The 14,098-nt window shown below is 53.2% G+C and overlaps 1 protein-coding gene across 1 annotated transcript in view; it reads right to left on the reverse strand.

The window, feature by feature from the left end:
* Window positions 1-14,098, reverse strand: part of LRP6 (LDL receptor related protein 6) — a 48,401-nt gene that overhangs the window by 15,392 nt on the left and 18,911 nt on the right. Inside the window, exons 3-8 of the mRNA XM_069762864.1 lie at window positions 11,257-11,454; window positions 8,633-8,829; window positions 7,518-7,649; window positions 1,498-1,894; window positions 1,137-1,308; window positions 4-220 (exon numbers count right to left, since the gene is read on the reverse strand). Of these exons, the coding sequence (XP_069618965.1) occupies window positions 4-220; window positions 1,137-1,308; window positions 1,498-1,894; window positions 7,518-7,649; window positions 8,633-8,829; window positions 11,257-11,454 (1,313 nt within the window). The remainder of the gene's footprint in view (window positions 1-3; window positions 221-1,136; window positions 1,309-1,497; window positions 1,895-7,517; window positions 7,650-8,632; window positions 8,830-11,256; window positions 11,455-14,098) is intronic.

Genomic DNA, 14,098 nt, shown 5'->3' on the forward strand with positions numbered 1-14,098 from the left:
CACCCGTCATCCTGTGGATGTTGGTGGCCTTCAGTCCCATCAGGTCGGGCAGCTGGTCGATGATGACCTCCCGCTCGCCCGTGTGCTTGTGGACCCGCTCGATGCTGCGCCGCTGCCAGTCCGTCCAGTACACAAAGTCCCCCAGCAGCGTGAAGCCGAAGATATGCGGCAGCTTGTCCTCCACCAGCACCCGCCGGCCCGTGCCGTTCGTAGTCATCACCTGCAGGAGACGGGGAGAAGAAACGTCCTCAGAGCAAGCAGAAGCCACGTCCTGCTCCACACAGCTGAGGGGTCGGTACAATGCACCAGCGGGAGGACCACCGCAAACATCGATCTTTTTGCAGAGTGGGGATGGGGTGGACGCCGCAGTAGCCGGGATGTCTCCGTACACATGGAGCAGTGTAGTATTCTGGCTGCAGGCGCAGTTTCTTCCTCCCTCTACGTCGGATGCTGGGGGTTATACTTCACCAGGGACACTGCGTCTAATAGATGGAGCGACGAGGCAGAGACGGGGTTAAGCGCGCCGTCATGTGCGGCTGATGATCGGCGCACCTCCTGCCCCCCCGCTGCTGCGGTACAATGACAGGCGGCCATCTTTTCTGGGAGATTAATGTCACACAGTCTGCTGCGAGCTGCCAGATAAAACGGGGAACAAAAGCCTCGTGTGCGCCCCCCGCTGGGGCCTATTAACCAGCGCGGGCGGCTTATCCACGACTCAGGAGAACCCACAAAGCGCCGGCTGCACTTACAAGTCAAGGGACAAATTTACATACATAGAAATGTCGCCAATTAATGGCCGACCGCCCCGGCGATTATCACAGCGAGCGCCCGAGGCGAGGACGATCCGCCGCACAGCTCCCCTTCTCTACAGTTTCTCCTTCTTTTCTCCCCTTCGGCATTAGTCTTCCGTTTTCCGCGGTCAGATCAGGGTTATTATTATTTTTGGAGGAGCAAATACAAGGTTTCGGTTTTTATTTTAGGTGCAATATGATACATTGTAACAAGCCATTTAGAGGACGTGTGACTGCACCAAACCCTCAGCTGTGAGACGTTATCACGCCTGTCCATGTTCTCAGCCTCGGCATGGAAGCTGTGAAGGTTTCCATCCGCTGACAGCCGGCAGAGACATTACTCACCTCTATCTTGTCCGTCTTGGCGTCGCCCCAGTAGATCTTCCCTTCCATGTAGTCCAGCGCGAGGCCGTTCGGCCAGCCCAGCGAGGTGTTCACCAGCACGATCCGATCAGAACCGTCCATTGCCGCGCGCTCGATTTTTGGGATTTCTCCCCAGTCCGTCCAGTACATATAACTGGGGGAAGAATAAAAAAAAAAAAAAGATGTTGGAGCGCCGCATCCTCTGTCAGTGGTTCCTGACTACGACAATGTCGCGTACGACCACTTGATTGCTGCAGTCAGTCACTGGCTCCGACATCACTGCTGAGGCCGGTGATTGGCTGCAGCGGTCACATGGCTGTACATTGGCCGTTGTCCTTCTTACCCGTTATATGGGTCCAGCACGATCGCCCTGGGTTCGTCGAGGTCTTCAGAGATGAGAATTTTGCGCATGGTGCCGTTTAGCTGCGTCACCTCGATGCGGTCGGTCCCGGTGTCCGTCCAGTACAAGTTCCGCGCCACCCAGTCCACGGCGATGCCGTCAGGATGGGACACCTGGGACACGACGATGAACTGACTGGCGGAGCCGTCGATCTGCGCCCGGCGGATGGCCCGCACCTCGTCATCCGTCCAGTAGATGTAGCCCTCCACCGGGTCGTAGTCTATGGCGATGGCGTGGCGGATGTCATCCAGGGGGAGGACGATGTCCGTGAAGTCGGGGGTGTCCAGAGAGATTCTCCGCAGGTCCGTCCGACGGGCGAGAAGCAGCAGCTCCGTGGCACCTGCGGACAGAGAGGGGCGCTGTTAGCATCTACAGAACGGGGGGGGTGGGGGGGGGGGGGGCGTCCACAGAACGGGGGGGGGGGGGGGACGTCTACAGAACGGGGGTGGGGGGCATCCATGGGATAACTGGGGGCATCCATGGGATATCTGGGGGCATCGGCACAGGTTACTTATTGGAGGGTCAGGGGTCTGTGCGGAGAGAAATGTGTTTAGTCTAGTGACATCCCCTCCACAGACTGCAGGATTTAGGTAATCCCCCCCAACACAAACATGAGGCCCCTCAGGAGAATTCCTCAATATTGACTTAAGGGCAGGGACCACATTCCTGGGCAGACAAAGGAGAGAGAGATGGAGGAGGGGACAGAGGAGGGGACGGGCGCAGCTCTGGAGAGAGAGAGCCCTATAGAGCGGGCCTCAGAAAGCCGAAGGTTCTCAGGGAGCAATGACCAAAACCTCCGCTGCTCCCGCGTACAAGAACCAGACAAGAAAGCCGGGAACACAGCGCCAAACCAGTGACCGCATCCTCACCGGCTACTGACCATTACCCTGCCACCGGCCGCTGCGCCATTCCCAATATACACAGGACTGCACACAGGCAGTAATCCTGCAGAGCTGCACTCACTATTCTGCTGGTGCAGTCACTGTGTACATACATTACATTACTGACCCCGAGTTACATCCTGTATTATACTCCAGAGCTGCACTCACTATTCTGCTGGTGCAGTCACTGTGTACATACATTACATTACTGATCCTGAGTTACATCCTGTTTTATACTCCAGAGCTGCACTCACTATTCTGCTGGAGCAGTCACTGTGTACATAGATTACATTACTGATCCTGAGTTACATCCTGTATTATACTCCAGAGCTGCACTCACTATTCTGCTGGTGCAGTCACTGTGTACATACATTACTGATCCTGAGTTACATCCTGTATTATACTCCAGAGCTGCACTCATTATTCTGCTGGTGCAGTCACTGTGTACATACATTACATTACAGCTCCTGAGTTACATCCTGTATTATACCCCAGAGCTGCACTCACTATTCTGCTGGTGCAGTCACTGTGTACATACATTACAGCTCCTGAGTTACATCCTGTATTATACTCCAGAGCTGCACTCACTATTCTGCTGGTGCAGTCACTGTGTACATACATTACTGATCCTGAGTTACATCCTGTATTATACCCCAGAGCTGCACTCACTATTCTGCTGGTGCAGTCACTGTGTACATACATTACTGCTCCTGAGTTACATCCTGTATTATACCCCAGAGCTGCACTCACTATTCTGCTGGAGCAGTCACTGTGTACATACATTACATTACTGATCCGGAGTTACATCCTGTATTATACTCCAGAGCTGCACTCACCATTCTGCTGGTGCAGTCACTGTGTACATACATTACATTACTGCTCCTGAGTTACATCCTGTATTATACCCCAGAGCTGCACTCACTAATCTGCTGGTGCAGTCACTGTGTACATACATTACTGAGTTACATTCTGTATTATACTCCAGAGCTGCGCTCACTATTATGCTGGTGCAGTCACTGTGTACATACATTACTAATCCTGAGTTACATCCTGTATTATACTCCAGAGCTGCACTCACTATTCTGCTGGTGCAGTCACTGTGTACCTACATTACATTACTGATCCTGAGTTACATCCTGTATTATACCCCAGAGCTGCACTCACAATTCTGCTGGTGCAGTCACTGTGTACATACATTACTGATCCTGAGTTACCTCCTGTATTATACCCCAGAGCTGCACTCACAATTCTGCTGGTGCAGTCACTGTGTACATACATTACTGATCCTGAGTTACCTCCTGTATTATACTCCAGAGCTGCACTCACTATTCTGCTGGTGCAGTCACTGTGTACATACATTACATTACTGATCCTGAGTTACATCCTGTATTATACCCCAGAGCTGCACTCACTATTCTGCTGGTGCAGTCACTGTGTACATACATTACATTACTGACCCCGAGTTACATCCTGTATTATACTCCAGAGCTGCACTCACTATTCTGCTGGTGCAGTCACTGTGTACATACATTACATTACTGATCCGGAGTTACATCCTGTATTATACCCCAGAGCTGCACTCACTATTCTGCTGGTGCAGTCACTGTGTACATACATTACATTACTGACCCCGAGTTACATCCTGTATTATACTCCAGAGCTGCACTCACTATTCTGCTGGTGCAGTCACTGTGTACATACATTACATTACTGACCCCGAGTTACATCCTGTATTATACTCCAGAGCTGCACTCACTATTCTGCTGGTGCAGTCACTGTGTACATACATTACATTACTGACCCCGAGTTACATCCTGTATTATACTCCAGAGCTGCACTCACTATTCTGCTGGTGCAGTCACTGTGTACATACATTACATTACTGATCCTGAGTTACATCCTGTTTTATACTCCAGAGCTGCACTCACTATTCTGCTGGTGCAGTCACTGTGTACATACATTACATTACTGATCCTGAGTTACATTCTGTATTATACTCCAGAGCTGCACTCACTATTCTGCTGGAGCAGTCACTGTGTACATAGATTACATTACTGATCCTGAGTTACATCCTGTATTATACTCCAGAGCTGCACTCACTATTCTGCTGGTGCAGTCACTGTGTACATACATTACAGCTCCTGAGTTACATCCTGTATTATACCCCAGAGCTGCACTCACTATTCTGCTGGTGCAGTCACTGTGTACATACATTACATTACTGATCCTGAGTTACATCCTGTATTATACCCCAGAGCTGCACTCACTATTCTGCTGGTGCAGTCACACTGTGTATATACATTACTGATCCTGAGTTACATCCTGTATTATACCCCAGAGCTGCACTCACTATTCTGCTGGTGCAGTCACAGTGTACATACATTACTGCTCCTGAGTTACATCCTGTATTATATCCCAGAGCTGCACTCACTATTCTGCTGGTGCAGTCACTGTGTACATACATTACATTACTGATCCTGAGTTACATCCTGTATTATACTGCAGAGCTGCACTCACTATTCTGCTGGTGTAGTCCCTGTGTACATACATTACTGACCCTGAGTTACATCCTGTATTATACCCCAGAGCTGCACTCACTATTCTGCTGGTGCAGTCACTGTGTACATACATTACTGATCCTGAGTTACATCCTGTATTATACCCCAGAGCTGCATTCAGTATTCTGCTGGAGCAGTCACTGTGTACATAGATTACATTACTGATCCTGAGTTACCTCCTGTAATATACCCCAGAGCTGCACTCACTATTCTGCTGGTGCAGTCACTGTGTACATACATTACTGATCCTGAGTTACATCCTGTATTATACCCCAGAGCTGCACTCACTATTCTGCTGGTGCAGTCACTGTGTACATACATTACTGCTCCTGAGTTACATCCTGTATTATACCCCAGAGCTGCACTCACTATTCTGCTGGAGCAGTCACTGTGTACATACATTACTGATCCTGAGTTACCTCCTGTATTATATCCCAGAGCTGCACTCACTATTCTGCTAGTGCAGTCACTGTGTACATACATTACATTACTGATCCTGAGTTACATCCTGTATTATACCCCAGAGCTGCACTCACTATTCTGCTGGAGCAGTCACTGTGTACATACATTACTGATCCTGAGTTACCTCCTGTAATATACCCCAGAGCTGCACTCACTATTCTGCTGGTGCAGTCACACTGTGTATATACATTACTGATCCTGAGTTACATCCTGTATTATACCCCAGAGCTGCACTCACTATTCTGCTGGTGCAGTCACTGTGTATATACATTACTGCTCCTGAGTTACATCCTGTATTATACCCCAGAGCTGCACTCACTATTCTGCTGGAGCAGTCACTGTGTACATACATTACTGATCCTGAGTTACCTCCTGTATTATATCCCAGAGCTGCACTCACTATTCTGCTAGTGCAGTCACTGTGTACATACATTACATTACTGATCCTGAGTTACATCCTGTATTATACCCCAGAGCTGCACTCACTATTCTGCTGGTGCAGTCACTGTGTACATACATTACATTACTGATCCTGAGTTACCTCCTATATTATACTCCAGAGCTACACTCACTATTCTGCTGGTGCAGTCACTGTGTACATAGATTACATTACTGATCCTGAGTTACATCCTGTATTATACTCCAGAGCTGCACTCACTATTCTGCTGGAGCAGTCACTGTGTACATACATTACATTACTGATCCTGAGTTACATCCTGTATTATACTCCAGAGCTGCACTCACTATTCTGCTGGAGCAGTCACTGTGTACATACATTACATTACTGACCCCGAGTTACATCCTGTATTATACTCCAGAGCTGCACTCACTATTCTGCTGGTGCAGTCACTGTGTACATACATTACAGCTCCTGAGTTACATCCTGTATTATACCCCAGAGCTGCACTCACTATTCTGCTGGTGCAGTCACTGTGTACATACATTACATTACTGATCCTGAGTTACATCCTGTATTATACTCCAGATCTGCACTCACTATTCTGCTGGTGCAGTCACTGTGTACATACATTACATTACTGATCCTGAGTTACCTCCTGTATTATACTCCAGAGCTACACTCACTATTCTGCTGGTGCAGTCACTGTGTACATACATTACATTACTGATCCTGAGTTACATCCTGTATTATACCCCAGAGCTGCACTCACTATTCTGCTGGTGCAGTCACTGTGTACATACATGATATTACTGATCCTGAGTTACATCCTGTTTTATACTCCAGAGCTGCACTCACTATTCTGCTGGTGCAGTCACTGTGTACATACATTACATTACTGACCCCGAGTTACATCCTGTATTCTACTCCAGAGCTGCACTCACTATTCTGCTGGTGCAGTCACTGTGTACATACATTACTGATCCTGAGTTACATCCTGTTTTATACTCCAGAGCTGCACTCACTATTCTGCTGGTGCAGTCACTGTGTACATACATTACAGCTCCTGAGTTACATCCTGTATTATACTCCAGAGCTGCACTCACTATTCTGCTGGTGCAGTCACTGTGTACATATATTACATTACTGCTCCTGACTTACATCCTGTATTATACTGCAGAGCTGCACTCACTATTCTGCTGGTGCAGTCACTGTGTACATAGATTACATTACTGATCCTGAGTTACATCCTGTATTCTACTCCAGAGCTGCACTCACTATTCTGCTGGTGCAGTCACTGTGTACATATATTACATTACTGCTCCTGACTTACATCCTGTATTATACTGCAGAGCTGCACTCACTATTCTGCTGGTGCAGTCACTGTGTACATACATTACTGATCCTGAGTTACATCCTGTATTATACCCCAGAGCTGCACTCACTATTCTGCTGGTGCAGTCACTGTGTACATACATTACATTACTGATCCTGAGTTACCTCCTGTATTATACTCCAGAGCTGCACTCACTATTCTGCTGGTGCAGTCACTGTGTACATACATTACTGAGCCTGTATTATACTGCAGAGCTGCGCTCGCTGGCCTTGTGCTATACCCGGTGACGCTCTCTACATATCCCCGTCTCCCTCTTATCTGACACTCACCTTGTAGACACGTCTTCCCATCACCCCGGAGTCTGACGCCCGTCGGACATGCGCACTGGTAATACGGCTTCACCGGGGACATGAGGCAGAGGTGAGAGCAGCCGCCATTGTGTCCGGCACATGGACTTGTAGCTGCAGGAGGAAACCAGAACAAAGATTTCCTGCAATGTCAAAAAGTTATTACCCAGTTTCTTTCTCCCAGGCTTTATACTGCATCACTGCTCCCGGAACACCGCAATGATGTGTACCGTATCTATAGTAACACCGCAATGATCTGTACCGTATCTATAGTAACACCGCAATGATCTGTACCGTATCTATAGTAACACCGCAATGATCTGTACCGTATCTATAGTAACACCGCAATGATCTGTACCGTATCTATAGTAACACCGCAATGATCTGTACCGTATCTATAGTAACACCGCAATGATCTGTACCGTATCTATAGTAACACCGCAATGATCTGTACCGTATCTATAGTAACACCGCAATGATCTGTACCGTATCTATAGTAACACCGCAATGATCTGTACCGTATCTATAGTAACACCGCAATGATCTGTACCGTATCTATAGTAACACCGCAATGATCTGTACCGTATCTATAGTAACACCGCAATGATCCGTACCGTATCTATAGTAACACCGCAATGATCCGTACCGTATCTATAGTAACACCGCAATGATCCGTACCGTATCTATAGTAACACCGCAATGATCCGTACCGTATCTATAGTAACACCGCAATGATCTGTACCGTATCTATAGTAACACCGCAATGATCTGTACCGTATCTATAGTAACACCGCAATGATCTGTACCGTATCTATAGTAACACCGCAATGATCTGTACCGTATCTATAGTAACACCGCAATGATCCGTACCGTATCTATAGTAACACCGCAATGATCCGTACCGTATCTATAGTAACACCGCAATGATCCGTACCGTATCTATAGTAACACCGCAATGATCCGTACCGTATCTATAGTAACACCGCAATGATCTGTACCGTATCTATAGTAACACCGCAATGATCTGTACCGTATCTATAGTATGATCTCCTGTATCAAAGGCTCAGACCCACAATCCGAGTGCAGCGGCTACTGACCGTTCGGCTGCCTCAGCTGGCTGAACACGTGGATGTCCATCGGGGAGAAGATGTTGCTGTCCACCTCCCTCCAGTCCTCCCCTGTGTACTTGTTACACGCCAGAATGGAGCGCGTGTTCCAGTCCGTCCAGTATATGGTGTCGCCAAAGAGCGTGAGGGCGAAGGGGTGCGGGAGCGAGCCTTTCACTACGGTTTGTCTGGAAAAACAACGGGAAGTAGTTAGAGCCAACTGTCACGCCGCCGACACAGAGCCGCCTACGCAGGCGCCGCCGACACAGAGCCGCCTACGCAGGCGCCGCCGACACAGAGCCGCCTACGCAGGCGCCGCCGACGCAGAGCCGCCTACGCAGGCGCCGCCTACGCAGAGCCGCCTACGCAGGCGCCGCCGACGCAGAGCCGCCTACGCAGGCGCCGCCTACGCAGAGCCGCCTACGCAGGCGCCGCCGACACAGAGCCGCCTACGCAGGCGCCGCCGACACAGAGCCGCCTACGCAGGCGCCGCCGACACAGAGCCGCCTACGCAGGCGCCGCCGACACAGAGCCGCCTACGCAGGCGCCGCCGACACAGAGCCGCCTACGCAGGCGCCGCCGACACAGAGCCGCCTACGCAGGCGCCGCCGACACAGAGCCGCCTACGCAGGCGCCGCCGACACAGAGCCGCCTACGCAGGCGCCGCCGACACAGAGCCGCCTACGCAGGCGCCGCCGACACAGAGCCGCCTACGCAGGCGCCGCCGACACAGAGCCGCCTACGCAGGCGCCGCCGACACAGAGCCGCCTACGCAGGCGCCGCCGACACAGAGCCGCCTACGCAGGCGCCGCCGACACAGAGCCGCCTACGCAGGCGCCGCCGACACAGAGCCGCCTACGCAGGCGCCGCCGACACAGAGCCGCCTACGCAGGCGCCGCCGACACGCAAGCGGCACTCACAGAGGTCACTGGATAAACGCTTTATAATAGCACACCCCTGTATGCAGACAGGGGGGCACTAAACAGTGCAGCGCCAGGGACCCGGGCTCTGAAGGACACAGTAAGGCTATGTGCACACGTTGCGGTTTTATGGCGTTGCCGCAGCATTTTTGGACACACGGAATTGCATCAAATCCGCAGTGTAGTACAGTAACAATGATAATCAATGGGAATTTGAGAATTGCTGTGCACATGCTGCGAAAAAAATCCAGGTGGATTCGCTGTGTTTTTTTTCCCGCAGCATGTCAGTACGTTGTGCGGAAACGCAGCGTTTCTGCACCCATTGACTATACGTCTGCAAATCAAAAAACGCATGACAATCCGCAACAAATCCGCAACAATTCCGCATTAAATCCGCAAGCATTTTGGCCTGTGTTTTCTGCCAAGAGATGCAGATTCTGTGCAGAAAATTCTGCAGGCCAATCCTCAACTTGTGCACATACCCTAACCCTCTGGTCACCCAGCTTTCCCAGGATTGGATACAGCCCCTTTCACTCCAGCAATTCCTGAGAAATGCCAGTGGGGGCGCTATGACCGCCGGCGACTCCATGTCATGTCCTCAGTCACAAGGACCCCTTTATGTAATCAGCCTGCGGAGGCCGCAAAAACAAAGGAGACTTTATGGGGAGAAGTAAAAAAAAAATCATGGAAAGTACAAGTGGCGTCCGCAGCCGCTTCCTGCCGGGGGAGAAGATTATCACAGGAGCAACGAAAAACACATCCCCAGAGGTGAACGAGCGGCCACCGCTGCGCAGCTGGAAGCCATTGCCGCTGACTAATACAACTAATTTAGGTTCTGTGACCCCCGGGAAGAACAAAGAGCGGCGAGGAAACACCAGGAGGAGCGGACCCCGCTAACCACCGCCGCGCTATAGATAGATACAGGTACTGACGAGCTGCAAGATCCCACAGCAAAGATCACTAGATCCCCTACAGGCCGCCTCCAGCTCAGGGAATACAATCATCTGGATACTTTTACATTGAGAAGTTTCTCATGACAACATGTTTTGGACAGTTTGTTACAATGTCTCAGGGCAGGGGAAAAAGGATTCTTCTAGAAAGAGGGCGCAGGGGAGAGCGCGGCAAATCTCCGCTGGCACTGAGGTAAGATCCAACAGCCCCGACCAATGCAAGTCACCAAATACTGGCAAGATCTCTGCTTGCTGCCAGTGAATGGAAATAGGACAATGTATCAGCACAGACAGGACATAATACAAGGGACGGCCCTGACACACTGTAACAAACAGGCAGCTGTATGAGCTGGACACAATAAAGGCTTCTAGTGTCTGCACTGCTGATGGGCTCGTTACAATGTATCAGCGCAGGCAGGAGAGGATTTGTGCTACACCAGACACTGTAAATAAATGTATCAATAATTCTGTAAACAAAGAGTTACAAGAAATCCCATAATCTAGAATAATAAACGAGCGAGAGAACCAGGGAAAGGTCCAATAATCCGGCATCTATCGGGTCTATGAGTTCCGGATTACAGGGATGTTTCTTTATAGAGGAGAGACGAGCTGCCGGGGAAACGAGGACGCGAGCGACCGCCATCAGCAGAACATCCTCGCCGGAACCCGCCTGACACCCCGCTATACAGCGCCAGCCGCCCCTTACTGGCAGCCCATTAACCCCTCGCGGGCGCCCAGCACTCACCGGAAGGAGCCGTCCAGGTTGGACTTGTGGATGAAGCTGAGCTTGGCGTCGGCCCAGTAGAGCTTCTGCTCCTCGTAGTCCAGCGTCAGTCCGTTCGGCCAGTAAATGTCGGAGTCGATGATGACGGAGCGCAGGGAGCCGTCCATGCCGGCCCGCTCAATCTTTGGCACCTCGCCCCAGTCCGTCCAATACATGTACCTGAAAGAGAAAGAAGCAGGGGTCAGAGCGGTGCGCCCGTAACTGATCACAGCTGGGGGTTTGTTACATGAGCCTCCAGCCCAGACAGTCCCGAGTGTATGACAATGTATCAGAACATGGAGAGGTCCGGCGCGGTGCAAGGGTTAACAGCGCAGGGATCACACGCTGCAGACAATTAACCTCTGTAGATGACAGGTTCAGCCTCGGGACGACAAGTCAGAACAGACGATCGCGGCAGCGCCAATTAGTAAGTCATTATGTGGAACCACCACAAAAACGTGTCTCCCCCTCCCCCAAAATCACAGATTAACCCCTTCCCAACAGCCGCCGCTCTGCACGAGTCAGGGGCACGGAGCTGCAGATAATCCCCCGGACGGTGGTTCTGGGGGCACACGGAGGGGGCCGCACCCGGGGGCCGGGCGCACCACCAGCAGGGAAGGGACATCGTGTTCAAAATGCAAAAACGTTCCCGAAGAAACAGGCGACCGAGTGTCGGGTATTTCTCTGCCTCCATCGCAGCACGGCGGCCACCGGTCACCATAGAACATGACGAGAAGTGGGGGGAACCTTCCATGCCGACATCGGGGGGATTCTACGTCATTTACTGGGAGGGAAAAACGTCCCGGCAGCGAGAAGTCTCCAGTACAGGTGTAGGAAAACCCAACATTAGGGGCGGCCTCATCTGTGGGGGTTTATTATTTTAGGGGTAAAACTACACAAAAACCAACGCTGGTTTTTTTGGTACGGTTTTCTGTTTGTGGAGCTTATGGCATTTTAATTGCTCATTACTACATTGTCCGGTCCAGCGCCTCGGACGCGCTGATCCCGGCGTCTCCATTTCCAGCGCCTCGGACGCGCTGATCCCGGCGTCTCCATTTCCAGCGCCTCGGACGCGCTGATCCCGGCGTCTCCATTTTGTTTCACCGAGTTCACAGAACAGATTACATGTAATATTCTGACAGCTCGGACGGCTCCGGCACAGACATGCTTCATTTTTAGTTCTTAAAAACGTTTTGCATTATTTTTGTCTTAATGGACTTGAACCTGTGACTGACTGCGCGGTCCGTGTGCCGCAATATACCGCCAACACCACGGCCTCTGGCACAGCGGATGGTGGGAAGGGGCTCAAATACAATCCAGTATCAAGAATGGACCCGTGCCGGGAGAAGCAGCAGGGAGCGGCGCCCGGGAGAAGCAGCAGGGAGCGGCGCCCGGGGAGAAGCAGCAGGGAGCGGCGCCCGGGGAGAAGCAGCAGAGAGCGGCGCCCGGGGAGAAGCAGCAGGGAGCGGCGCCCGGGGAGAAGCAGCAGGGAGCGGCGCCCGGGGAGAAGCAGCAGGGAGCGGCGCCCGGGGAGAAGCAGCAGGGAGCGGCGCCCGGGAGAAGCAGCAGGGAGCGGCGCCCGGGAGAAGCAGCAGAGAGCGGCGCCCGGGAGAAGCAGCAGAGAGCGGCGCCGGGGAGAAGCAGCAGAGAGCGGCGCCGGGGAGAAGCAGCAGAGAGCGGCGCCGGGGAGAAGCAGCAGAGAGCGGCGCCGGGGAGAAGCAGCAGAGAGCGGCGCCGGGGAGAAGCAGCAGAGAGCGGCGCCGGGGAGAAGCAGCAGAGAGCGGCGCCGGGGAGAAGCAGCCGGGAGAAGCAGCAGAGAGCGGCGCCGGGAGAAGCAGCAGAGAGCGGCGCCGGGGAGAAGCAGCAGAGAGCGGCGCCGGGGAGAAGCAGCAGAGAGCGGCGCCGGGGAGAAGCAGCAGAGAGCGGCGCCGGGGAGAAGCAGCAGAGAGCGGCGCCGGGGAGAAGCAGCAGAGAGCGGCGCCGGGGAGAAGCAGCAGAGAGCGGCGCCGGGGAGAAGCAGCAGAGAGCGGCGCCGGGGAGAAGCAGCAGAGAGCGGCGCCGGGGAGAAGCAGCCGGGAGAAGCAGCAGAGAGCGGCGCCGGGAGAAGCAGCAGAGAGCGGCGCCGGGGAGAAGCAGCAGAGAGCGGCGCTGGGGAGAAGCAGCAGGGAGCGGCGCCGGGGAGAAGCAGCAGGGAGCGGCGCCCGGGAGAAGCAGCAGGGAGCGGCGCCCGGGAGAAGCAGCAGGGAGCGGCGCCCGGGAGAAGCAGCAGGGAGCGGCGCCCGGGAGAAGCAGCAGGGAGCGGCGCCGGGGAGAAGCAGCAGAGAGCGGCGCCGGGGAGAAGCAGCAGAGAGCGGCGCCGGGGAGAAGCAGCAGAGAGCGGCGCCGGGGAGAAGCAGCAGAGAGCGGCGCCGGGGAGAAGCAGCAGAGAGCGGCGCCGGGGAGAAGCAGCAGAGAGCGGCGCCCGGGAGAAGCAGCAGAGAGCGGCGCCCGGGAGAAGCAGCAGAGAGCGGCGCCCGGGAGAAGCAGCAGAGAGCGGCGCCCGGGAGAAGCAGCAGAGAGCGGCGCCCGGGAGAAGCAGCAGAGAGCGGCGCCCGGGAGAAGCAGCAGAGAGCGGCGCCCGGGAGAAGCAGCAGAGAGCGGCGCCCGGGAGAAGCAGCAGAGAGCGGCGCCCGGGAGAAGCAGCAGAGAGCGGCGCCCGGGAGAAGCAGCAGAGAGCGGCGCCCGGGAGAAGCAGCAGAGAGCGGCGCCCGGGAGAAGCAGCAGAGAGCGGCGCCCGGGAGAAGCAGCAGAGAGCGGCGCCCGGGAGAAGCAGCAGAGAGCGGCG

The sequence above is a fragment of the Ranitomeya imitator genome, chromosome 4, assembly GCF_032444005.1.
Source record: "Ranitomeya imitator isolate aRanImi1 chromosome 4, aRanImi1.pri, whole genome shotgun sequence".
In the NCBI taxonomy this organism is placed as follows: domain Eukaryota; kingdom Metazoa; phylum Chordata; class Amphibia; order Anura; family Dendrobatidae; genus Ranitomeya; species Ranitomeya imitator.